The sequence below is a fragment of the Paramormyrops kingsleyae genome, chromosome 12 (genome assembly GCF_048594095.1).
Source record: "Paramormyrops kingsleyae isolate MSU_618 chromosome 12, PKINGS_0.4, whole genome shotgun sequence".
NCBI classification, from domain to species: Eukaryota; Metazoa; Chordata; class Actinopteri; order Osteoglossiformes; family Mormyridae; genus Paramormyrops; species Paramormyrops kingsleyae.
In genome coordinates, this window is record NC_132808.1 from 26,507,612 (window position 1) to 26,535,491 (window position 27,880).

Here is a 27,880-nt window from a genome sequence, read left to right on the forward strand (position 1 = left end):
AGCTCTCAATTTGCCAGTCAATCTACATCCCTACCCTCACCTATGCTCTTGAGCTTTGGGTAGTGACTGGGGAGGTGTTTGGGCATGTCCAACCAGGAGGAGGCCCTGGGGCAGACCCCGGACACACTGGAGAGAGTATATCTCTCAGCTGGACTGGGAACACTTGGTATTGCCCTGGAGGAGGTGACTGGTAAGAGGGAGGCCTGGGCATCCCTGTTTAGACTGCTGCCCCCGTGACCCGACCCATAAACATATACCTAACGAAGACTGTAGTCCTGTATCAGACAATCATGTACCTAATGAAGATTGTAGTCCTGTATCAGACAATCATGTACCTAATGAAGATTGCATTCCTGTATCAGATAATCATGTACCTAATGAAGATTGCATTCCTGTATCAGATAATCATGTACTTAATGAAGACTGTAGTGGGGTTGTCAACTTTAGTCAGCTGGCCAGCGTGAGATTTTCAATTCAAGACAAGTCTGCACACAAATGCAAATGCATTTATATGTATGTGACAGTTCTATTACCTTGCAAATAGTCTGTAGGGTTAGCAAACTACCACAGTGCTTTTGACATAGCTAATATTAGGTTTATAATGAAATACAGATTCGCCGTAAGATTTATTAGGTGAGCGTTAGAGTCTAAAAGCGTGAGTGTCACGGCAGATGCGTGAGAGTTGGCAGCCCTGCTGTAGTCCTGTATCAGACAACCATACTAATGAAGATCACAGTCCTATATCAGGTATATCAATCTTTTTGTCATATACATCAGTTTTGCTCAAACTAACTGAAAGAGTCATTTAAAGATTTCATCATTTAAAATCCTAAAATGAGCTTAGTCCTCGTTAGTCCAGTTTAGGAGTGCGATGCTCTGCGACCTGATGACGGTGAGGACAGCGGCTACGCGGGTGCTGGCTGTGAGGGTGTAGTGCGATGCTCTGCGACCTGATGACGGTGAGGACAGCGGCTACGCGGGTGCTGGCTGTGAGGGTGTAGTGCGATGCTCTGATACCTGATGACGATGAGGACAGCGGTTGCGCAGGTAGTGTGTAGTGTGAGCTGGAAGCATCCAGAAGTAATTGTCCGATTTGGATGTAACTTGGTACATGTGCAGACCAGCAATGGGTACATAAATATTAGGATTTACAAGGAGCTGGCACATCTAGTCACCAGACACAGACGATGCCTCGTAGACACATTAGACATCATTCCCAGCACTTGTCGGAGTTTGATAGGAGTGGCATTGTGGGTTTACATGAGGCCAAGTTGTCACAGTCGCCCAATGTTGGAACCAGTGCACACATGAGGGCACCCACACATGTCGTGAAGGTTCCGGTCGCCCAAGACAGACCACAACAAACGAAGGATCATATTGTGCACAAAGCATTACAGAACCCCATGTCATCTGCGTCTGCCATCTGGATACAGGTATTGGACTCTACAATACCCCGTTTCATCCCTCATCGTGTCTCGATGACTGGCATCAGCTGGGCTACAGGTTCACCGTCCCATGTGCAGTGCAGAGATGGCTATGTTTGGAGTGGTGCCGTAACTGGGAGGCCTGGAATGATGACGAGTGGCGTCGTACCATGTTCAGCAATGAATGTTGATTCTGCATTACCACGGATGACCATCATGTGCACGTATGGCGGCACCGAGGGGGGAGAACCAATCCTGCCAATATTGTGGAGACACTTGTTTTACTCCTGGCATCAAGGTGTGGGGAGCAATAGTGTATGACTTCAGGTCATCTCTGGTAGTGATTCAGGGGACCCTGTCGGCATAGTGCTACGTTAGTGACATCCTGCATCCTCATGTCTTACCCCTCGTGAGACAGCACTTTTTTTTTGTCACTGAGTATATATAAAAAAGCTATTCTTTTCTTTACATCTTTCAAAATGTGCTGTATAGTATTCATCCCTTCTCCAAGCCTGCTTATCCAGTGCTGAGCCTGCAGTCTGTCCCAGAAACAAGAGATAACTGCAAGGTGATTAAAAATGACAGTTTTCAAATCACTGTGACTTTATTTTAACTAATTAACCTTCACAGCTGGATTTAAATATAATAAGTACAAACATAAAGGACCGCTGTGTAATGACAATGACTGTTCAGCTTATGGTTTTGGACTTTAAGTGAATTAATATGTACAGGCATTTTGGATGAACCGGGGAAGGTGTTTTACCTTAGTGCCCTCTGGTGTAAATAATGAGGAAGTGCCGGAAGCCGACTGAGGGAGCGGCAGCGCGAGGGTGAGACTGAAACGAGTGATGTATTCGGTCTGGAGTGAATCCGTGAAGTCGTACTCATCATCACCGAGACTTGTTTTAAATAGATGCCCTTCATTTTGTTCTGTGTTGTTTTCTTTTTGATATGATTACACTAAATAAGGGCTAAATTTAAATATTTCAATTGATACTCATTGATCGACAGCACCCCCTAGTGGTTATTTTAAGTACTGAAATTTCAACTGGATCGTCTCTGACAGCTGTGCATAAAGTGATAATGTGCTGCAACTTAGGATGCTGTTATTACATGGGCTGAGATATTAGTTAACAGCTTTATGTGTCTGCGTATGCGCATGTTGGGTGTCATTTATGGTCTTGAGTAATCCAATGAAGCCAACATGTTGTCTTCGTATTTATTCCAATAAATGACAGAGATCCTCTCACAGCAAGCATTACATTGTCTTGTAAGCTGGCACAGGAAACAAAATAAAAAATAAGAAAAAGAAGAATTCAAGGACAACAACTGTGTTCAGCACACATGAACATGTGCCCAGTATGTTGTGATTGATAAATGTACAAAAAGGCCAAACTTGATACACAATTTCACACACAGGTTGCACACAAGCACGAAAGCTGTACAGTCCTCAGTATGAGTGAAAATGCTCATAATACTCTTCCTGAAACAAACTGAAGGAAGCTGCAGGGAAGTGACAGAAACGCCGCTGTTAAATCCAAAGAGCTGCCAGTTCATGCTGTGTCTGGGCCATCTGATCGACAGCCATCACTTCAGCGAAGGCCATGCCCTGCCCCTCCTCTGCAGGAAGGCTGCCCCTCCCGCCGCTCCTGGTCACATGACTTTTCAGATGACAGAGCAGCACCACACGCACAGCACATGTGAAGGACAGAGCAGATATGCGGCTCCCCGCAGCACTGGTGACATTGCATGGGTACTCTATGTTTAAAACACTGTTAGCTGCACAGCACAGACATGCCAAGCACACTAGCAATGGTAGGGATGTAAGGACAGAAGAACGGGAAATACTAGTGATGGACAAAATGACGCTTCATGAACCATTCGCTGTATTTTCTGACCCCACTGCTCTCTGTTCAAAAAAGGCCTCAAAGCATGCTCCAACGCAAACCAAGACCGCCATCTAGTGGGGTCAGGAAATACAGCAAATGGTTCACGAACTGTCATCTTGTCCATCACTAGGAAATGCGACTCCCGTCATTAGCCTCAAGGGGGCAGGTTTCCAAACTGCTCATCCAGCTGCATGTCTTTGGACACACAACATGGGAGAACACAAAAGTCCCACACAAACGGAGCAGGGGAAGCATTCAAACTGCCAGGCCAGCAGGTAGTAGGTGACGGCACCCCCCCCCCCCCCACTGAACCACCAGTTCAACCAAGCACAACACCCAGCAGACCAAAATGATTTGCAAGTTAATGTGCATGTTCATTTTTAAACATTAAGTGTGCAGCATCACTGAGTAAAAAGTCCAACTCCCCTCACAGATTCAGTTAAATGATGCCAATGGATACACTGGGCCATTGTTTACAGGCTGACGGACTCTATAAAATCACAATCTTGTTTGGGGAATGTTTCCATGACAGGCTAAAGGTACTGCAATCAGGGAGCCAGTGGTATCGCTATCGGTTAGAAATGACCTCAGCTCGTGGCCCGAGAGAGATTCCAGCACAATCATAAGCACCTTCATCTTCAAGCTCTGTGGTCTTCCCCAAGCTGGAGTGTAAAACTGAGAAAATTACAGCAAAGCCCAGTGTGGGGGAAATGATGGGCTTCAAAGGATAAAGTACAGCTGGTACCCAACATTTGGAAAATAAAATGAAAAAGGGAGCCTCGTCTCTCGACTGGAAGAATGGATTTTTCCAGAAAGGGAGGGGTTGTGATGACGTAATTACTGAGATTTCCTCAGGGGATGGGTGCAGTCATCCAAGCTGGGATTAAACCTGTAATCTATGATAAACACAGTCATATAAATTTACTTAAGTTCTACAATTTAGACGGCTGTACTATTAAGATCTAGGATTCGACACAGCAAGGACAGGGTCCTGCCTACCGAAACAAGACTACAGTGTCCTCAACAGCAGAGAATGAAGACAGGTACCTCTGTTCACTCGCTTACGTCACGATACAGATAATTTTCACAAGTACTTAGCTCATTATTTCATACACAATTACAGAATTCACTGAGGCTTTTACTTTGAAGTTTGTGGCCATTTCATAGTTTTGCTGGACTGCTGCTTCAACACTTATATGCTTATTATGTTACTAATAAGGCAGGTATGAGCAGATGAGACGTTCTGCGTTTCCACTTTGCGAATTGCCAGTAGGCCTTTCCTGTTCAGTTGGGTCTTTCCCTTGTTGCTCTTGCATGCTGGGATTGCTGTCCTTACTCTCACTCCATTTGGATCATTTTGGCCCCCGGGGATGTACATGAAACGTAATACCAATTCATAATTCTCAAAACACTGAATTAAAAGTAAAGGCGTATCAGAACCCTTTATTGTAAATAATATTGTTTTGTACTACAAATATATTAATTTGATATATCTTAAAAATATTCTCATGTTAATTGCATACAAAGAGCACATACACACTTTAACATACAGTACAAATATATTTTCTCTCAATATTATTGTCCATTTTAGCATGTGACTTTTCCTGAACGGGCATAAAATGAGTATTAAATGAGCTTGTGTACACAGAATGAGCCAAATAAACACCCCTTTTTACAATTTATACCTACTGTGGTGAAACGAAGAAGAAACGCCAGGGCTGCCAAGGCGGATGGCAGCTGGATGGAAGGAGAAGTCTGCCGTATCCCAGCATGCAAGAGGACCGTGCTACATGGCGCGTTTCCTGTTCCTGTTCCTGTCTAAAAACAGAGCTAATATTGTTCAAACTACCCAAAAAAGGAAGCCTTTAAAACATACTCTTGAAGAAGCATATTGCTTAAAAAAAAATCACTTCAAGTGACAGGTTAAGATTTAGGAGAGAAACTTTGTGTCACCACTCTCTTCTGTCAGACCGAAAACTGTGAAATCGGAAGGGGGGAGATGATCAGCTTCGCCACGCCGCTGCTCTGCTCGCTTAAAGCCAAAACGGTACACTGATCTCATGGTAATGTTGGAGAAGGGAAGCACCAGAGGCTCTACCATCCTCAGCGGAGACGTTGGGCCATGTGATTGCAGCTGTTGTCATCGTCTTCTTCTCTGTTTATCATCAGAAGCAGTAGCACAGATGCGGGAGGTCGTGTCGGCGACAAGCACCGCCACCAGGGGGAGCCGCTTTAGTGGGGCAGGGGCACCAGGATGTCGACGTAGTTGATGGGGAAGAAGCCCGACTGGCCGTGCAGCATGCCCTCATACCAGTTGTCATCGATCTGGTTCGTCAGGGTGATGACGTCGCCTTCCTTGAAGCCCAGCTCGCCCTCGTTCTCGGGTTCGAAGTCGTACAGCGCGCGGCAGCAGGGCTGGTCCATGGGGGCTGAAGGGGAGATAGGACGGTTGTTAGAGCTTCTGCAAGCCGCCATGAGGGGGCGCAGTGGCCGGCCACGTAAAACCTGCATTGTGTTTTGGCTACACAAAAATATTGCAGTTTTTCTCGATTGCTAAAACACATTTCTTAAGATTATGCCTCCATTTCCCAAACCTCTAAACACAAATACATATCTGCTCACTCAACTCCAAAAACTTCCAAGTTCCAGGTCAAGACTAAACTCTCCACTCAATCTTGCCGAAAAACCAAACTTTGCCTTCAGACGTAACACAAAAGCCCTCAAAAACACACACACCACAACAGTAACACACTGGCAAGATAAATTCAAAACACTACTGTAAAAACCCAGTAATGTTGCTTATGGTTCTGACACACAAAAACCTTTACATGATGAACACAATAAAAGACCCAACAAATGTTTACATTTGCACATTTTTTATTCGTTAATTTACTCCACCATAAAGTACAACTTCAGAACCAATACAGTGTAAAGTATCAATGAAATAAAATACAATAAAAAGGCCAATACAGTAAACAAAAAAAATCTATTCTGCCATAGCATCCCATCTCTGGTCTGGATCAGGTCAGAGAGTCTCATTAACATCATAAGATATATTAGCCCTAACCAGGCAGCAGTGGAAAATCACCCTTGCATGTGTTATCCACCCCTGACAAACCTCTTCCATGGCCTGGAGGAGGTGAACGTGGATGTAGGGGTCTCAACCTTCCACCGTCATGCCAAAAAAAACTCCTCTATGGGGTTTAAAAGGAAGACTATACAGGCAGAAAGATGCGGAAAGTTTATTGGTGAACCAGTCAGGAACCAGAGCAGCCCAACTGAAGCTGACATTGTCCCAAATGACAATGTAGCAAGGCTGCTCTAGTTGTGCTGGCTCCCTCTGGTTTAGCTGGACTGCATCAAGGGAAACAATAAGGAGCATGGTGTTATAGGGACCAAGGGTGACATGGCGGTGGAGGACACCTCGGTGGCTGATGGCCAATAACATAATGACATTCCCTCCTCTCTGGCCAGGGACATTCACAATAGCCTGATGGCCAGTTATGTTCCTCCCCCTTCTCCATCCTTTGGATAAGTTAAATCCTGCCTCATCCATAAAGAGTAGAGTACACAATGAGTACACAGTAGAGTATGTATTGCAAGAGGAGAAGACTCAAATACTTCATACAATATGAAAATTCATACTTGTACATAGTCCTGGCGCTCGTCCTCGACCCTGTCAGAATTTCTTTCAAAAGGGAGGCGGTAGGCCTGTTTCATCCTGAACCTGTTCTTTCGGAGGATGCGGTCAATTGTAGAGATGCTGACAGCATTTATCCCTCTAAACGTGTGTTGGTCTTCAATCACTCTCTGCTGAATCTCTTGGAGGCGGATCACTTTGTTGGCGATGACCATATTCACAAGCTCCCTCTCGTGCTCCTCTGAAAACAGCCTTCGCCTGCCTCCGCCAGGTGGTCGTCTCTCCGTCCTACAAAAACAGAAGTACTGATGGGATACTGTAACGTACAACAGCTTTTTACAAAATGGGAGCATACAGTAACTCCATATTTCTGAGACTGCATAGGAGATACAGTAGTAATTTAATGCACTTCTGACAGCACATACTGTAGTGCAATAGAGCAAACAGCCACTGTACATGTATGTGTTGTAACAACACAAAGCAGGACAAACACCCACCTATTCTCCTCTCTGAAGGTTCGTATTACAGAGGCGACCGTGAAGCGGCTCAGCTTTGGCTGCACTCGTTGTCCGGCTTCCCTCATTGACATCCCATGGACAAGGACATGGTGGACAAGAGTTGCACGAATTTCATCTGACACTGCTTGTCTCCTTGTCCTTCCCCTTCTTCCTTCTCCTCCTCTTCCTCTTCTTCCACGTCCTCTCCTTCCTCCTCCTTCTTGCCATTGTCCTCCTTCTCTTCCTTCGTGTCTTTCTGGATCCATTGTTCCAAAACTAAGTGATCTGACCCAAGGCCCTTTTATCTGTCTACTGAAGGTTCTGATTGGTGTGTGAACAATTTTGACTCTTAGTGTCAAAATTGTGACCTGGGTCACTGTCTGCTGACTGGGAATGAGCACCTGATGTAAGCAATGATATATGCAATGATTCCTCAGCATCATGTGTGAAAACAGGTTAAAGGTGTTTAAAGTTCAGGGAAATGGGTGTGTTTTTTTGGTAGATGGCATTGTGGTTTGAATTTTTAGGTCATAACCCTAGTAATAGTATGTAAGCAATCAAGGAAAACTGTAAATAAACATGTTCCTCCTTATTTAAGAGACGCTGAAGCAGCATATTCTGCTAATCAGCTAGCTACCTTCTTCAAACTTTCCTCGTTAGCTATTTATTCCATTTTTGAGACACCTGGGGGGGGGGGGGGGGGTGGTAGAAGCATGAAACGGGTCACGGCACCTGGAGACTTGGCGGGGCCGCTGTGGGAAATGCCTCCGTTGTGGTTCTCGCTGGGGGTGAGCTCCATGACCATGCGTGGTTTAGGGACGAACTCTTTCCTGGGTTTGCTGGAGGCCTCTTTTATTCTGCAGGACAGTGAGCACACGCACGTCGTGGGGTGAAGCATGACGAGAGTGAAGCCGCCTGCCTGCCTGCCTGCGTGGGGACTCGGCCGCGACTGACCTCTCGTCCAGCTTGCTGGACAGCTGCTGCATGATGTCCGTCGCTTGCCGGTGGTACTCCACTTGGGCCTGGACCAGAGCGGCCAGCTGGCTCACCTGCTCAATCTACAAGCACAGGAGACACACGCTGGGGGGGTCACACGTGTTCAGAAGCCACGCCAATATAGCAGCTGTTCACCTGAACCCCTAAAATGAACTAAACTACATGGAGATAGAAATGATAAATTCTCATCAGCAGTGGTACTGGAGCTTAATGAAAAGGAGGCTAAGCATTCATTGGCAGGGGGGGGGGTCTGATTTTTGTGGAAATGAATGAGAACACAGTGTTTTATTACTCTCTATGTGTGGGGGAGGGCTAAAGCTCCCTTAAAACTGCCCCAGTGACACCCCGGGTTATATGGATGTTTGATGTCGCTAAGTCATGGGTGAACTTAGGTGCTTGTTGCTTTTACTGTAGGTCATAAAGTTGAACTGCACAGCAATGATCTTCAATAAGACTCGAGAAGTAACACGTTGCTGATCCACTGTTGCTATAGTTTCAGTTGCCATGGGGACTGGACTGCCTAAACTGGCCATGGAGCGAGCGGGCATGGAGCTGGATGCTTTCAAATTACCCTCAAAGGCAACAGAATGTCAGATGTTTTCCAGCCAGAAGGGAATAATGATACACTGAGCAATGGATTTTTCCCCTTACGTCGCTTTCCAGAAGGTTGAACATGCTCTGCTCGGCAATTTCTTTGGACTCGTCAAATTTCTCCAGTGCCTGCTTGATCTCCTCCTCCTGCACCTTGCCCTGCCTCTTCTTCTTGTAGTCAAAGTCTAGACGTCTGCCCTCCATCTTCTTTAGATGGTGCTAAAAGAACAGAAACAGTGACAACTCACTAGGATGGGGCCTGGCGTGACTCTGTGAGCGCAGGCAAAACCTCAGGTACTGCTTGCACGCTAAATAAGCCGAGTCACTGAGGAGCACCCAGTCTGAATTATCATTTATTCCTAAAAAAAATACAGGAACCTTCAATTGTTTGTGGCTGGTTGATTGGAATCTCATTTGCAGGGACATGTTGTTCCCGATCAGCACATACATATTCACACCTCACAAATGAGGGACCGCATGCCAAAGTATGTGTCATGTGCTCTTATTGTTAGTGAACTGGGAAATGCTGGTGTTGCGTTTCCAGACATGCATCTCGTGCTCATCCTATAGTATCCTCATGTCATACCTCTCTCACTGACAGACGGACGAGTGCCGTGAGCCACTTCAGATAACCCTGGCATGCTAGGCATCAGTTGTCACATAGCGGAAACACACGAATCCCAGGGGTCAGCACTCTGGTTTCTGTACCTGAATCTCCTTCAGGTCTTTGTCGTGCAGGTTCTGCAGTGGGTCGATGAAGTTCTGCTTCACTTCCATGTCCAGGGCATCCTTCACCTCCCCCAATTCCCGCATTGCCTCCCCAGCATCGATCAGAGCGAAGCCTGAAAGACAGCTGCCTCTGAGTGGATCCGTGTAGCTCTCCACAGAGCAGAAGAACATCAGACCATCACTGTCTGCGGTAAACAGCTACCTTTCATTGCCCTGAGGTGCTGGAACACAATTGGTGCAGATGGAAGGACATCTTCTCCTAACTCACCACAAAAGGACTATAAATGACCATGTAGTGCATTTCTGACTTTGAGATGTACTGTACTTACAGCGAAACAGAGCTCTATTGACTTTAGGTGGACCTGAAGTGTTCCACTGGTCTTCAACTCATGTGATATCAGATAAGAACCTTATTTGCTATTTGTACAAGTAAGAGTACATACGTCTTCTTCGACTATGACTATCTCCACAAAACACAAAGTGTGGGGTCAGCCATTTATCCAAGCACTTTCTGGAGTTAAGGGTCTTGAAGTCCCAACAGCGATATGCTGACTTTGCCGACCACAGGATTCTAATCCACTGCACCTCCCCAGCATCCTTCTCTGATGTCTGTGAGCTTACCGAAGCTGGACTCCTCCCCGAGTTCTCTGCCGTACTTTTGCATGGCCTCTCCCAGCACGGTCTCGGCCTGTGGGTAACCCGGCCCTTTCTCCTGGCCGCGGATCTTGGACATGGTGTTGATCATGCTCAGCTTGGCCCTGGATGCTGCAGGGAGCAGGAATCAAAGCAGTGAATCTCCTGTCACTCTCAAATGACAACCAGTCAGAGCTCGAAAGGAGCTCAAGTCAAACACGCCAAAAACACACAAGTTCAGAAGCCCCTTCCAGAGTTGAGCCTGCATCCCTCGTCCTTTACCGATAATGACCTGAGTGCAGCCTAAATGTCAATAAAACTATGTGAACGATCTTCATTTATTCCACTGATGCAGTCCAACACTCTTAATGAATAAGTCTGATTTACTAAAGTGTGTAAAAAAGTTTCAAATAAGCAGTACTACATTATGCTGTTATCTTGCGATAATTGACAGCATAAAAGTATAATAGCAAGCACGGCTGTTCATGGCTTCCGTGGTATCTGAATTTCACATTTTTTGTGTGACTGGGGGTGGGAGAGAGTGATGCTCGCTGTTGACGCAGGGTGGGTAGGCGGGAGGGAACAAGCAGGACAAGGAGGCTAAGAAGAGGACATGGGGGCTAAAAGGAGGATACTCAACATCGACCAATCAACTAGCCAAGTATATAGAGTCACATTCACAGAGTACTCAACTGCTTGGTTGAAACAAAATCTTGCTCTGGATTTGTACTTTCTGGACATGAACTTTCTACCTATGCTTCAGACCTGTTAGCTTCAGACCCGCTAGCATCAGACCCGATAGTGTCAAACCTACTAGCATCAGACCTGTTAGCGTCAGACCCGTTAGCTTCAGACCCACTAGTGTCAGACCCGCTAGCTTCAGACCCACAAGCATCAGAACCGCTAATGTCAAACCCACTGGCATCAGACGTGTTAGCGTCAGACCCACTAGCTTCAGACCCACTAGCATCAGACCCGATAGTGTCAAACCGCTAGCATCAGACCTATTACCATCAGACCCGCTAGCTTCAGACCCACTAGCTTCAGACTCGCTAGTGTCAAACCCGCTAGCATCAGACCACTTTTGCATCAGACCCACTAGCTTCAGAACCACTAATATCAGGCTCATTAGCTTCAAACCCACTAGTGTCAGACCTGTTAGCGTTTGACTCACTAGCGTCAGACCCACTAACTTCAGACCCATCAGCTTCAGACCTGTTACCGTCAGACCTGCTAGCTTCAGACCTACTACTTTCAGACTCATTAGTTACCATCTATCAACTAAACTATGCCAAACCTATGTTTCATTTCTTGCCTTTAGGATTGTGCACAGGGGCTCACCAGGGTTGGGCTGCAGGTACTCCGTGGTCTTGGTCATTATTTCCAGCACCGCTCTGCTAGTAACATCCACTTTCTGCAGGGACAGAAGATCAGACAGGCTGTAGCACCACAATAAACACATGGCCTTTGCTAAAGCTATGCCTGTATTAACTTTCTGCCCAGGGATTTCTTGTCATATCTGCGCAAATGCACATAAAATACACACGTATTTGCACTGTTATATTAATCGATTGCCGCACATATCGCTATTAAAGGTGAATGCGTACTTGCGTACCAGTTGATCCTGCCGTATCCTTGTGGTACAGCTAACACTAGCTTTAATAATCATAGCACAGGCTGCCAGCTTCGGTCAGCTGGCTGGAGTGAGATTTTCAATTCGAGACAGTCTGCACACGCATTTACATGTATGCAATGGTTCTATTACCTTGTAAATAGTCTGTGGAGTTTGCAAACTACCACAACGCTTTTGATGTGGCTAAATTTAGGTTTATAATGGAATAATATAGATTTTCCATAAGAGTGTAAGAGTTGGCAGCCCTGCATTACTGGTTTATTTCCATATAGTTTATGGTTATTGCAGTTCATTAATTGAGATTATGTCCCAAATTAAGGGCTGTAACCATATGTAACTATACAAATACCCTGAGTATCTTCTGAGTGCTGGTTTGTACTATGCCTGTTCCAAAGAGTATTTGAATGTCTGAGTCGAAGTATGTCCTTGAAGCAGCGCGGGCTGCGTGACTCTTCCTGGCTGTCTCTGTGATGGCTATCCCGTTACCAGGGGCAGGTCTGAAATCCGGCCCCCGTCCCAGGCTCTGCATGTGGAGTCCAATTTCAGAATAGCCCGTCTAAGGTTACAGGTGGGTCGGCCTTGGGCTACTTGAGGACACCTTCCTATACTGTGCCCTACTCTGACTGCAAGGCTCTCTGGGTGCGGGACTGTCTGGCTGCAGGAATCCCCAACTGTGGGGCACTCTGGCTGCGACACCCTTTGGCTGCAGGGCTCCATGGCTGCGGGGCTCTTTGGCTGCGGGACCGTCTGGCTGCTGAGATCTCTGGCTGCAGGGCTCTCTGCATACCTTCTCCATTTCCTTGAAGTCGTCATCAAGCTTCGTGCCCTCGGCGCCACCGACCTTCTCGCTCACTTTCTGCGGGAGAGGAGAACAGCAGCAGTGGTCAGACTGCCTTGAATAAAGGGGAAGGGCGCAGTTTTAGGCCCTCGGGGGGGGGGTGATGTAAGCCAATAAGCCACCCCCCCCCCCCCCCCCACATTTGGTAAGCGGTGCTGCTTAATAACGCCAAGCTGTTCCGGTGTATAGGTGGCACTGTCCGGCTACTCCCTGCATCATAAACCTCAGCTCTCACCATCTCATTATGTGCTCATCCCCCATCCCCCCCCCACGCCAGAAAGGGATTATGGGACGCTCATTCGGTGCATGGGGCGCTCTGTCGGGTGGCAGGGCCGGCACACCTCCCGGCACTCCTCCTGGCTCCGCCCACTCACCCAAATCACCCCGCGGTGTGCCCCTATTTTTAGCACAAATACCAGTTCTGTCAGCTGCTCGCCAGCACTGTCAACATCACGTGTAATTTCCATTTCGAAGAGGAGGCGGTCTCCATGGAAACAGGGACCCGGCCAGGAGGAGGCGGGGTCTTTTCCAGGATGCGACTTGCTAAGCACATCATCGGTACAATACACACCATTGCATTCTTCACGTTTCGTTGGGATATTCAAACACATACACAGGGGCAGACAGATAAACAGTGACGGGTGGCAGTGGGTGCCGCAGGCCCCCCCCCCGGACAGAGGCCCCATCCCCAGCCACCGCCACACAGACAGGTGATAGGAACACAGCCTGGTGGCAATATGAGTCACTGTTAGTACACACTGCACCATCTGCTTGCACTGCTGGGGGTTAGGGCAGTGAAGGCGTGGTGTCAGACCTGCACTGCGGGGGGGTGTCAGACTCCCTCTGTGTAGGAGAACATCCACACAGAGGCCCAGGAGGGGACGGGGGTGCATGGGGGCGCAGGGGTACGGAGGCATGGGGGCACGGGGGGATGGGGCAGGGGTGGGGGGCATGGGGGATACATGAAGACCTGGACACTGACCACTGTCCCGCTGTACAGTCTGCATGTCTTAGTCTGCAAATTCTTTTTCTGAGTCCATATTTTACTGGTTTTATTTTGCTGAAAAAACAAACATAAACAAAAAAACACAAAGACAGCTTGCGGATGAACAAGGCCAGCATGAGTTAAAAGGGCACCAGGAAAGATGGATGTGAAAGGTGGACGTGAGCTCTGGGGAGGTCTTGCTGTCTCAGCCGAACCCAATCGCCGCGCAGGACATGTCTGAAGGAGCCTCATCCCCACTCGCTCTGCAGCAGTCCGGCCTCACGCGTCCCGGCTCTGGGTGTGAAGCTTCTTCTGCATGGATCCTTCTGGCTTTCCTCCTACACTCTACCCTCTACCCTCACCTGCTTGTGTTTGCCCCCTGACAGAATGGTGTCCCACAGCGCCCCCTGTCTCCCACCCTCTGCCCCCTGACAGAATGGTGTCCCACAGCGCCCCCTGTCTCCCGCCTTCAGGCTTACTGTGTCCTGATAAAACATGGGTGAACAGAATGGTTCTATATCAGGAACATGTCCCAGCGGATTGTGTCAATCCCTCAGCTCTGCAAGGCTGTAAAATAAGAGGGAGGGGCATACTTCTTTTGCTAACTTGCTGTGGGGGTGATTTTTCCTGTAGTCGCTTTACAGGAGCCCTGCTAATCTGCTGACATGAGCAGGACACCCCAAGGCCAATCAGTGACTCCAGCAGGGTGCGGCCCCTGCTGAGCAGCATGGGAAGGTATACTGTCCCCCTAGAGGATGGGGGGGGGGGGGGGTCACAAGCTGCCCCAGGCAGGAATCGATAACTCTACAGATCTCTCAGATTAAATATTCAGCCGAAGATGAGGTGAAGGTCGCTCCAGCTTCCGACCCTAACACTGTCAGCACAGACACACAGGCATAACCCTAATCCCAACAATGACACCCTAAATCCAGCCAGCACTAATCGTAACCATAGGTAACCAAACAAATTACTGTTTTGCATAAGAAATGGCTTATGGCATCTTTAATTTCTTTATTGCAGTCGGATTTTCATCACATTGTGGGGAAATGTGGCCCTTCTGGCACTCCCGCTTCGCTCCGGATGTTCATGTGAGGTGATGATGCCCAGACAGCCATAATTACCACCCAGGTTAGTTCAGTCTTTCAGAAATTCTTTGCAATGACAGGTATAATAGGATGCTCGCACATGTATGACTTGCTACTGCTTGAAGCACATGCGCCCCCCGGCGGATGGGAGGTCGATGTGAACGCGCATATTTCAGTGAGACCATAGGAGCCAGGCTGCAGCATGTCTGACGAGCAATGTATTGCGGAACAAAATCAATTGTTCATGCCGTGTTTGGCCCATGGCACTGTTACAGCAGAGGGAATGAGGATCACAGACGGACGCACTAGGGGGAGTGCGTCCCACACACTGAGCATGGAGTGTGGAAGCCTGTCAGCACAGCAAACATGGAGGCTCTTATCCAAACGTCTGTCCCCACCACCGGTCTGGGCAGAGAGGCAGCACAATGACCAGCAACACGCCCACAGTCTCCTCACCTGGGCTTCACCCCCTGCCCCTTCTCCACCTTTCTCACCATTGTCTCAGCCTCTTAGTCCTCCTCCATCTTTCTCTCCACTGCCCTGACCTCCTGGCCAATCTCCATGCTCCTGCCCTCCTGGTCCTCCTCCATCTTTCTCTCCACTGCCCTGACCTCCTGGCCAATCTCCATGCTCCTGCCCTCCTGGTCCTCCTCCATCTTTCTCTCCACTGCCCTGACCTCCTGGCCAATCTCCATGCTCCTGCCCTCCTGGTCCTCCTCCATCTTTCTCTCCACTGCCCTGACCTCCTGGCCAATCTCCATGCTCCTGCCCTCCTGGTCCTCCTCCATCTTTCTCTCCACTGCCCTGACCTCCTGGCCAATCTCCATGCTCCTGCCCTCCTGGTCCTCCTCCATCTTTCTCTCCACTGCCCTGACCTCCTGGCCAATCTCCATGCTCCTGCCCTCCTGGTCCTCCTCCATCTTTCTCTCCACTGCCCTGACCTCCTGGCCAATCCCCATACTCCTGCCCTCCTGGTCCTCCTCCATCTTTCTCTCCACTGCCCTGGCCTCCTGGCCAATCTCCATGCTCCTGCCCTCCTGGTCCTCCTCCATCTTTCTCTCCACTGTCCTGCCCACCTGGCCAATCTCCATGCTCCTGCCCTCCTGGTCCTTCTCCATCTTTCTCACCTGGGCCGCCATAGTACACAGCCAGTCAAGGCCCACCCACAACCACATTATTTTCAAACTCAAGGCTTCAGCTGAACTGTTTGCCTTATGATGGGTCTTAGTGGGCTGTAAGACATACAGAAAAGTATGTAAAGATCTCTGTTTATAACTACAGGTTCCCGTCATCGACAGCTGATGTTCTGGGCTTTAGACATATGCAGGCACAATTACCAGTGACTTACCATTCAAACTCTCCATGCATATGAATAAACTCCTTGTAAGCTTAGTCCTAGTGTGTAGCACAAGGAGCCAGTAAGATATGAGGAACACCTGCTGGTGTTTTTAGGAGTGCATCTCCCACACTGTACACTGACAATGCTGCCAGGTTTACTGCCACCACTACGTAACTTGAATAGCTCATATTTTCGTTTGTCTTAATGCCTGGGATTAAACGCCTCTTAATTACAGATTTACTTCTGTTTTCTGCTCTTAGAGTCAGTTCTGCTTAGAGACGTGGTAATTATGATTTCATGGCGAACCTTGGCACCTTGCTGTCGCTGAGATTCAGCCTGTCTTATGATTATATTCACATTTTTAATTCCCATGGCCTGTATGAAGCCTAGAGCTTGGTGCCATCTGGGTTTGTTAGAACTGGCATCAAAGGATATTTTCATGTAGCCAGGGCACTGAAGTTGTGGATCAGCAGAAAACAGTCTGCAATTCAAGCCGTAACCTCTTTATGACATCAGGATGTTTCTGATAGTCTATTTTGCTCCTTGTCAGACACGTCTTATTATAATGAAGCAAACATGCCTGAAAATTTCTGCTTTCAGAGATCTTCACCAACTCTCTTCACCGAAACCCCAGCAAAAACCATTTCTCGTGTTTTAAAGGTGACCCAGTGCTGAGATTACGTACATCATTCTTCCGTCCCCCAGATCTGAACCTGCAACCTTCTGATTACAATGACAACGTCTTAACCTGCTGAGTTGCACCCAAATTCAATGTTCTGAATTGCCATAAAAATGGATTTCATGTCTGTGGTGAACTGCCGGCCTGCCCGGGGTGTACCCTGCCTCCCTCCCGATGATGCTGGGATTGGCTCCAGCTTCCCCACAACCCAGATGGATAAATCGGTATAGATAATGGATGGATGGATGGATGGATTTCATATTTCAGGTGCCACACCCACCCCCGCATATTATGACCAGACTGACAACTCATATGAATATGGGCTGTCAGATATGAGGTCTATGTGACTGACATGTCACTGTGACAGTCCTGAGAGCCAGGGACATAAGGGCTGTAATCCCTGCAGCCAGGAACCAAATAACAACACAGATGATGACGACGACGGTGATGACTCATTTTAATTCTGGATGGAGTCACTGGCCCAACAGGACATTCTATCTAAACACCGCGAACCAGCAGACCCGTGCCATAAAAGGTAGAAGAATGACCATGTGACTGCCTGGCAGAAACAATGGCTGTATGAGGGCTCTGTTTAAGCACCGTCCGTACTACAGGTCAGGAAGCGCCGTGATTAACAGGAGTTCCCTCCTCTGTCTTTGCCACTTGCCACCCATAGCGTAGCAGGGAAAGATTAAGCACCAGCGTTGCCGATAGAAGTGGGCTGGTGTGATCTGCTGTGACCTTGTGACCGGCCGACCTCCGTAAGATCTGCTGTGACCTTGTGACCGGCTGGCCTCCGTGTGATCTGAAGGCTGATACAGCAACAGCTGCTTTCACTGGGGCTTAACCACCCCGTGCTTTGCATCTGTAAAGTACCCTGTGATGCATGAAGACAGAGATGAGTCAGGGATGTCCTTGGAGATCCCATACTCCCAGCTTCGGGACACGGCCGCCGTGGCCACATTAGTCATCATCTGGAGATATTTCAGCATCAGCCACGAAACTGCAACCTTGGCCAGAGGAAGAGTCTTCACCACTGCCATGTCCTGGCCACCCTCTGCTCCTCTCTGAAATATGGCCGACTATTTAAAGAGACTTAAATATTACAATAGGAATAGCACAGGCTGGTCCTAGCTGCCAAATTTACGCAACATGAAAGTGGTCAGACACAAGCTCCTGCAGAGCCACACTCCGGAACAGAGTGGGCCCCTGAGGGGGCTGGTGTGTGGACTGCGGGGGGGAGGGAGGGGGTTGATTAGGGAGGCGGCGGGTACCACAGCTGGATGCATGAACCATGATACACCATAATTATGAACCATGACCGGCCGTAGTAATGAACCATGACATCCCATAATCATGAACCATGACTAGGGTTGGGTATTGTTTCAATTACAGTAAGCCCTCCTGCATTTGTGCTTTGTGATTCGCGAATTTACAGATTCGCAAAATTTTCATTGGAATCGAACTTATTTCCCTTAAAAAACGTAGCTTTCTTGTGGAAAAGTTCCTTTTCATGTACATTCTGTACTGTATCTTTACAAGACGCGAATCCCATTCGCAAAGTTTATTCCCTTTGGAACTGTCATGACCTGCTCGTCAGATCCTGCTGTGTGCCACGCCCCCTCATCTACCGCGTGTAGAATCCCCGTGTGATCAGCTGTTTCGAGTTGCTGTTATTACTCCTGTGTATTTAAGTCTGCGTTTAAGTATGTTTCCCGAGTCTGGTGATTAACGTTATTTTGAGTTTGTTGCCTGTAAAAACAGCAAATACAAACTGGCCCATTCCGCGTGCAGTTCAGTTATTCTCAGTCAGTGTTACCGCGCGTGGGTTAATGAGCTCGTGGCATATCAATCGCCGCTCGCGTTCGGGCGCGCAGATCGTTTTAATTCACATAAAGCGGACATATGTGTTTGTTGAGAGCTGGTGTTTTTGAAAGACGCATTAAGGTAGGGTGACCAGACAATCCATGTCAGGGAGGACACTTTGAGCTACTTCGGGTTTTACAAACTACTTTCTAATTGAAAGGCTCCTGTGCTCGGCTAAATAGTTTAGCTCTTCTTGTGCTTTGACTGGTTTGTTTCCTTGACTGAAAGACTCATCCAGCTGTTTCACATTAGCATTAGTGACACATGCATGATTATAGGAGACTGACCAATCAGCACACAGCAAGAGCTGAGTGCTCAAGTGAAATCCAGGTCCGTTTAATTGAAATGGTAATTTACAATTCCTGTCCTAGCTCAGAGTGTCCTCCCTGACATGGATTATCTGGTCACCCTACATTAAGGGTTATATTTTTCTTAAGTCTGTTCGACATAAACAAACGGAGTTATTTAGGTTGTAGCGCACTTCAGAAAATCCACCTTGAGAGGAAAAAAATGAAGGAGCTGTTGTGATTTGTATGTATTTTATGAAAACGCTAATTTATCGTATTATTTTGGAGATAACGCATTTTAAAGTATACCTATAAGCTTTCTGATTGTTTTTTTAGAGCATATGCAACACGAACTGAGGGAAATAACGACGTTAATTTCTCTGCAGCGACGTTAATTAATTAGTTAAGGCAACTTAGTCGATTCCGGAGGGATAAATGGGCTTTGGATAAAACGGCATAGATTTAGGACGAGTAATTTCGGCAGCCCTGAAATTTCGATTCGATGTGTGTCAGTTGTCATTTTCTTTAATAAAGTGAAACCAGACCGTTCACCGTCTTGCACACTGTTGTCATACTAGCATGTTTTGATGCATGACGTGTTCACCTAAAACAGGTCATGGCAGATATGTCATGTTTAGGAACCGATAAGCAGAACCGGAATTCGGAAAAAATGGGTATCCGGTACCGGTATCTTCTTATCGGTTCTAGTTTGGAACCTACTTTCGGTTCCCAACACCAACTCTTTAATCATGAGTACGTTTTAAGGGCATTAATGCAATCCTGTCAGCACCTGCATGTGAACCAAACCCAGACATATAGATCATCCTAAAAAACAAGAGCTGGCTCAGGAGGCTTGGCAGTCTGAAGATCAGTTCTTTATTCATGCTGGGACTGGCATTTAGCCACTATCACCCAGGGAAGCTTAGAAATGCCGTCAGGTGGCAGAGGCTACGAGCAGCGTCGCTACAGGTCTCTGGGTGACTACAGTGTGGCACTGCAAACAGCCACATTTGTTCTATACAAGCAATGGGGAAAAACTAATTCATGCTGCCTTAGTGTTTTTTTTAACTTGCTTTTTAAATTCATGTGGACTACGGAGGAGGTTCTGAGCCTCTGGAAAAATCTGTAGTAAATCCAAATCAATTATAGATCAGCCTGCTGTGAGATCGATTCCCCGACTGCAGAGGACTACAATCTCCTACATCTCTGTTGCAGCATGTGCCTCGAGTTGTCATGACAACCGCATTCCCCTTCAGAGGTCTCCAGAGGAACCCGATGTCCTTCTTCTCCGGGTACAGTTGGAATATCCCCCACGCTGCTTAGAGGAGGAGCGGATGAATTATTTACAATCTTCGCAGGCATCAAGTAGCTGGCAGCCATGTTCAGCACGACAGGAAACTGCAGAATGTCTGGGCCCTGAGGCAGCGCATGTGCCGTCTGCCTCGTTTTAATCCCTCATTACACATAGAGCACTAACGTTTAACGAGGCTCGGATAGGAGCCATGGCCAGTCGCAGATGGGGTCATGGAGTTGAGTGAGTATAGCCTGAGACGCTGAGTGCCCGACAGGCAGGATGTGGACGGCATATTCTGCATCCACCACAATGTCACTGGGCTTCAAGAAAACACACTCATGGGACGACGGTCATGGAAACATGGGAACACACCTAGCTGTCAAGTCTGCCAGTCTGTCTCCCTGTCTGCCAGTATGTCTGTCTGCCAGTCTGTCTGCTTGTCTGTCTGTCTGCCAGTCTGTCTCCCTGTCTGCCAGTATGTCTGTCAGCCAGTCTGTCTGCTTGTCTGTCTGTCTGTCTGCCAGTATGTCTGTCTGCCAGTCTGTCTGTCTGTCTGTGATCCTGCACACTGTTGCACTGAGCATTACAGTTGCAGTGGTTTGTTACTGCTCTTAGTGACATCAATAGCTGTTTTAATCAGCCTCTATGTAGGTCATGGTGCTGAAGCACATGATGGGACAGCCCAGACATCCAGCTGTAATTATGCCACCAAAATTTTAAAGAATTGCTTTCGCTTAATTAGACCACTATTTTTGTCTTTATCCAACTCAATTAAGTAATGTTTTTCTCAGAGGGAAAAAACACAGTCCCTTTAGCGTATTTTAATATCATTGATAATATAAGATCTTTATATGAAAGCCTGCATTGTGTTCCCTCTCTCCCCGCTAAAACCACACTGGTTATGTTATTGTTGCCATGGAAGCTGAGCTCGTGATAAGTAGAGCTGATAAAATCATCCTGTCTGACCTGTCATTCTGCATCTTACAGCTGTAGGAGTTAAACAATGATGGAGCGTGTTTTTACTCCTGGCAAACCAGTGAAGCAAACGCACGCTAACGCTAATGTATGCGCTGCTGCTGCTTGTTTTCAGCACTGGATCTTTAAGTATGTGAGCAGACGGCGTACAAAGATCCACTTTCCTTAATCTCAAAGAGCGACATAGCTGTGTGCTTTTGCAAAGATGCCGCAAAAGGGTGTGAGTTTCTCATTGTGATGCCACAGTGTGCGGGTCACATCCGGACACCCAAAGCAGCTGAGACAAGGGGTGGCTAAAGAGCACTGACCCCTGCTGCTGACCCGGGGTCACTGCAGCTTGCCGCTGGCTGTCGCTTACTCTGGGTCTAAATGGCCTGTGTTGGAGTTTTTGTTCATTGGAGTAGGAACGGAAAAGAGGAGTCATACACACACACACACACACACACACACACGCATAACCGAAATATCTGAGGTTACAGTACATGCTCTGCATGTAACTGAGCTCTCCTGGGTTTCACTATACCAGCTCCATCCTGTAGCCTGTCGGGCAGACGGTGTGCTGTATGGCAGTGAGACAGCGTTCCCGGTGTTCCCTCTGCTGACCACCCCAATGCAGTTGGGGCACCCCAAGCCTGCAGCGTGATGCCATGAATAAAAAATGAGAGGTATAGAGGACCGCAGAGGCAGGACGGCCCCTCATGTCTCATTTATAGCACAAAACACTGCAGAGGTAATCGCCCAGCCTGCTCACGCTCATACCACACCGTTCAGAAGCAGCACGACTGCAGCTTCACATTGATTGTTCCGGATACAGATACCCGATATTCCAGAACCTTCTGTACGGTTTTCCTCATGAACATGATGTTTCTAATTCAAGGTCAGCTCCAGATCATGTGACCTCTCACACAGTCGACTCAGGGCCTTGTGTGGCAGTGCCTGTATATGGGTGACATGATAAACAAAGAAAAACATCTCGTCCAGACCAGGATCATGGCTGACACATGACTGAAACTGCTGAGATTGTCTACATGCATTGGCCAAAGACAGATGAACATTCTCTTGTTCTGTACTGAGATCAACTATGATCATGTTCCTTCAGCTGCATTCTCTGGAGAGATTATCATGTTCCTTCAGTCACATTTTCTGGAGGTATGATCATGTTCCTTTAGCTGCATTCTCTGGAGAGATTATCATGTTCCTTCAGTCACATTTTCTGGAGGTATGATCATGTTCCTTTAGCTGCATTCTCTGGAGAGATTATCATGTTCCTTCAGTCACATTTTCTGGAGGTATGATCATGTTCCTTTAGCTACATTCTCTGGAGAGATTATCATGTTCCTTCAGTCACATTTTCTGGAAGTTTGATCATGTTCCTTAAGCTACATTTTCTGGAGAAATTATCATGTTCTTTCAGCCACATTTCCTAAATGGAGTTTTCATTCAGCAACGTTTCCTGGAGATATGCTGCTTTTCTATGGAAGTAACATAGAGCATACCACAGTGCCTTCCTTTAGCTCCTCAGGAACAGGACACACTGGGAGAAAACTCCAGGAAAGGATTTGCTGGCTGCTATGAGTGTCCTGAAGAATCATGGGTCCCTGTACATATGTGCTGCAAAATTACTGAATCGGCAACACGTCAACTCAGAGCCAAACTTATCTTCCAGCTAAATTTTTGTTTCTTAACCAACCCTCCAGAAGGGTAGAGAGATATCTGAACCTCATGTCAGGGTATCACAGCTAAAGATGAGCTTAATATTCATGCACTGTATCTCTGACTCACCAGAGATTAGACATCTAGGAGATGGGAAAAACCTTATCTATGTCACCTTGCCTGATGTGGTATTCATCACTATATAATGCATACTGTTTCCCCATTTTGCAGTTTTTGACAGTTTCAGAGGGAGGAACTGTACTCAGGCCTCAACTATATCACAACTGTGTATAACTCTGGGCTTTGTAAAACAGGGGTGTATAACTCTGGGCTCTGTAAAACAGGGGTGTATAACTCTTGGCTCTGTAATTCTGGGCTCTGTAAAACAGGGGTATATAACTCTGGGCTCTGTATCTCTGGGCTCTGTAAAACAGGGGTGTATAACTCTGGGCTCTGTAACTCTGGGCTCTGTAAAACAGGGGTGTATAACTCTGGGCTCTGTAAAACAGGGGTGTATAACTCTGGGCTCTGTAAAACAGGGGTGTATAACTCTGGACTCTGTAAAACAGGGGTGTATAACTCTGGGCTCTGTAAAACAGAGGTGTATAACTCTGGGCTCTGTAAAACAGGGGTGTATAACTCTGGGCTCTGTAAAACAGACTTCCTGCCTTTGCTGAACCAGGGGCCCGGGGCCACAGTACCACAACCTATCCACTTTTTTCCATATATAATTTTTGTTTATTACCACAAACCTGCTAGCTCCATAGACAGCCCGACAGTAACTGTGGCCTCATACTGCTGCCTGTGTCCAAAGTGATGAAGTGATGCTACACTTCTGGCCACAGGGCACAAAACCAACAATCAATCACAGGTCACAGCCAAGAGATTTTACACCAACTGGTACTTAACACCGGTGTGAAAAGATATACATTTCCAAAAGTGAACATAAGAGAGGATGGTAGGATGAAATATTTATATCATGTAAGTGATTTTTCTGGATTCATTGACTGGATGCAGAGCTTATGTTGGATCGGTGAATTCAGGAAGTATGCAGGATTCAGTGAATTGAGTGCTTATGTGGAATTCAATGACTTCACCTATTTAACAAATGTGAGGGTTTTATTACGTAGTCTGTTTTCATACAAACACTTGAGTATGAAAAAATGTTTAAATGGGTTTGCTGGGGATTAAGTGTATACTATAATTACTAGGGAGTTTTGAGGATTTTGCTTAAACTGCATCTTGTCACAGCATCTTACAGTAAAGGGAGAAAGACAGTGGGCAAAGCCTACTTTCCGATAACACTGAGAACACAAGCGAGGAATCCCGGCTCAAATGAAAAACAGTAAGAGTACTCCACTGGCATCTGGAGTGAAGATCTTCAGACTTATCTAAAGAAAACACATATTCCTTTGGCTTGATTGACATTCACGGATAGAGATCACTTTTGCTGTTTACTGAGAGGGTTGGGAGTGTGGGCCAGCACACTGAGGCAGGCTGAGGGCACAGGCCACAGTAACTCTATTATGGTGACGTCCATACTGAACTATAAATGCATTTCTGAAGATCTTCATTGGTGGGACATCAAAGTGCTGGAACAAGGAGTTTGTTTTTAAGGGACACACTGTGACCTAACTGACGTAATAAAATTATTTGGGATACTGAGGGCATGAAAATGACTGGAAGGTTGCAATGCAATCCATCCCATCCCTCTGCCCTCCCTGGGCTCGTATTTTTCTTAGTGTAACAGAGACTGTGTGTTTACTTGATTGCATAAGTATAGATTTGAAGACTCAATGACCTACTGACTCCCTAATAGCTCATCCCAGTTACTAACTCCCTGATAGCTCATCTCAGCTACTAACTCCCTGATGGCCCATCCCAGCTACTAACTCCCTGATAGCTCATCTCAGCTATTAACTCCCTGATAGCTCATCCCAGCTACTAACTCCCTGATAGCTCATCCCAGCTACTAACTCCTTGATAGCTCATCTCAGCTACTAACTCCCTGATGGCCCATCCCAGCTACTAACTCCCTGATGGCCCATCCCAGCCGCTAACTCCCTGATGGCCCATCCAATCTACTAACTCCCTGATGGCCCATCCAATCTACTAACTCCCTGATGGCCCATCCAATCTACTAACTCCCTGATGGCCCATCCCAGCTACTAACTCCCTGATAGCTCATCCCAGCTACTAACTCCCTGATAGCTCATCTCAGCTACTAACTCCCTGATGGCCCATCCCAGCCACTAACTCGATGGTAGCCCACACCAGCCACTACCTCGCTGGTAGCCCACACCAGCCGCTAACTCCCTGATGGCCCATCCCAGCCGCTAACTCCCTGATGACCCATCCAATCTACTAACTCCCTGACGGCCCATCCCAGCTACTAACTCCCTGATGGCCCATCCAATCTACTAACTCCCTGATATCCCGTCCAATCTGCTAACTCCCCGATGGCCCATCCCAGCTACTAACTCCCTGATGGCCCATCCCAGCTACTAACTCCCTGATGGCCCATCCCAGTCGCTAACTCCCTGATGGCCCATCCAATCTACTAACTCCCTGATGGCCCATCCCAGCTACTAACTCCCTGATGGCCCATCCAATCTACTAACTCCCTGATGGCCCATCAAATCTACTAACTCCCTGATGGCCCATCCAATCTACTAACTCCCTGATGGCCCATCCCAGCTACTAACTCCCTGATGGCCCATCACAGCCGCTAACTCCCTGATGGCCCATCCAATCTACTAACTCCCTGATGGCCCATCCAATCTACTAACTCCCTGATGGCCCATCCATTCTACTAACTCCCTGATGGCCCATCCATTCTACTAACTCCCTGATAGCTCATCCCAGCTACTAACTCCATGATAGCTCATCCCAGCTATTAACTCCCTGATAGCTCATCTCAGCTACAAACTCCCTGATGGCCCATCCAATTTACTAACTCCCTGATGACCCATCCCAAATGCTAACTCCCTGATGGCCCATCCCAGCCACTAACTCGATGGTAGCCCACACCAGCCACTACCTCGCTGGTAGCCCACACCAGCCGCTAACTCGCTGGTAGCCCATCCCAGCCACTAACTCCCCAATAGCCCATGCCAGCTACAAGCTCTAGCAGACTGATATTTGCGCAATTAAATGATGATTCCCTGGTATGTGCACAAATTTTGGGCTAAAATATTAAGACCTCTGTCTGATTTGAATCCATATGTGCTGAAGTCTGTCCCTGTCTTGCTCCTGAGGTCATAACAAACCAAGATAGTTCAATTTAATAGCTACTGAAAGGGCTGGGGATCAATTTAATGTGGCAGAATTCCACATATTATAAATAGTATTGTTGGTAATGTAACCCCTGCATTAACACAGAGATGGATACAGAGAGAATTAATGTGACCCTGTGCATCTATTGCTATGAAATTCTACTCGTGTCTGTAGTAGAGGTTCAGGCCATCTTTCTTTTGGATTAAATTAATGCAGTGCTATTATTTTCAATGTTTGATTAAATCACAATTACCGTTTTAGTTTGAAATCAAAGTAGAGTTTGTACACTATACAATCTACATTTATATTTGAACGTTTCCATAAAATATTACTGACGCAATGGATAACCACAAATGATTTTTTTATTCGTCAGGCTTTCACTCAGAGTATAGTTTTATATGTAATCTGTTCCCTGTTATTAAATGCTTGCAGATTTTCTGTCAAATTACAATTTGCTGTAGTTTAATCCACAATAATAGGCCGCTGGATTTACGTCACTTTATGTTGCAAATGACAGAAATACAACGCCTTCCTGATTTTTTTAAGCCTGTGTAATTTTCACCAACCCATCGCTACTTTCTCATACGATTATGTAAGTTGGCAATTACCGTGTGTGTGCGCGTGTGTGTCTGTTTGTATGCATGCGCGTGTGCTTGCGCGCGCCTGTGTGTCTGTGCCTGCGTGTACCCGTGTGTGTGCGCGCCTGTCTGTGTGTGTGACTATGCGTGCGTGTGCGCGTGTGCCTGTCTGTGTGTGCGTGTGTGTGCGCGCGCGCCTGTCTGTGTGTGTGTCTACATGTGCGTGTATGTGTGTGTGTGCATGTGTGCGCGCGCCTGTCTGTGTGTGTGTGTGTGCGCGCGCGCGCCTGTCTGTGTGTGTGTTTTGTGTATCCGTGTGTGTCTTTCGATAATATGAATATCACGATGCAAAAAATCCGACGAAAAATCCGTCTATCGCGCCTAAACACCAGTACTTCTGAAGCGTGACATGAACAAAATAAACATGAATGCCACACCAAGCACACATGCCAAACAATGTTAAAGGATATCTCTCCCTTAGACCGAAACAACAATCCTGCATTGTATTAATTAGCTGGGACATCTGATCCGATTGAATTATCCGTGCAATAGCTTTTCACGCCGGTGTGATACAATAAACCATCTGAAGGAACAGCCGGTACAGCAGACGTGGAACAGCGCAGCCGGTGTATGCTATTTAAGACGCAAAAGACGGAAGGTGTCTCTTTCTGGTGGTGATTAATCACGGTAACGGTGACACGAGCTCCTACCTGAGTGGCTTTGTGAAACTGCTTCTTCAGTCCCGCCACCGACATGCTTCCTGGTGCTTAGCTGCTGTTCCGCTCTCTGATGGGCTTTTTACGCGGGTCTGATACGCAGGGTCTCTCCGGCGCTGTCTGTCTGATGTTGTGGGCTCAGGTTATGGGATGCCGGTCCAGCCCGATGCAGACGCGCCCGTGACGCCGCCTGAAGGCGGAGCTGTACCGGCACTATGGGACCGCTGCCGTAACCCCAACCCCGCATCCACCGGGGATCGTCGCCGGAACTCCATAC

At 47.3% G+C, this 27,880-nt stretch overlaps 1 protein-coding gene across 1 annotated transcript; it reads right to left on the reverse strand.

Annotated features, from left to right (window-relative positions):
* Positions 1-2,629: 2,629 nt before the first annotated feature.
* sh3gl2b (SH3 domain containing GRB2 like 2b, endophilin A1) lies at positions 2,630-27,880 on the reverse strand. The gene is made up of 9 exons (XM_023827629.2): positions 27,598-27,880; positions 12,820-12,888; positions 11,741-11,813; positions 10,388-10,531; positions 9,746-9,879; positions 9,098-9,256; positions 8,405-8,508; positions 8,183-8,307; positions 2,630-5,742 (listed from the first exon to the last, which is right to left on the reverse strand). The coding sequence occupies exons 1-9, from the start codon at positions 27,640-27,642 to the stop codon at positions 5,546-5,548; spliced, it is 1,050 nt and encodes a 349-aa protein (XP_023683397.1). The 5' UTR covers positions 27,643-27,880; the 3' UTR covers positions 2,630-5,545.

Excerpts from the sequence above, each read along its gene's own strand:
- sh3gl2b (XM_023827629.2), bottom strand. The coding sequence starts at position 27,642 with ATGTCGGTGGCGGGACTGAAGAAGCAGTTTCACAAAGCCACTCAG. Across the intron at positions 12,889-27,597 it reads AGTTTCACAAAGCCACTCAG|AAAGTGAGCGAGAAGGTCGG; the intron begins GTAGGAGCTCGT and ends CCTCTCCCGCAG. Across the intron at positions 9,880-10,387 it reads CGGGGAGGAGTCCAGCTTCG|GCTTCGCTCTGATCGATGCT; the intron begins GTAAGCTCACAG and ends GCTGTCTTTCAG.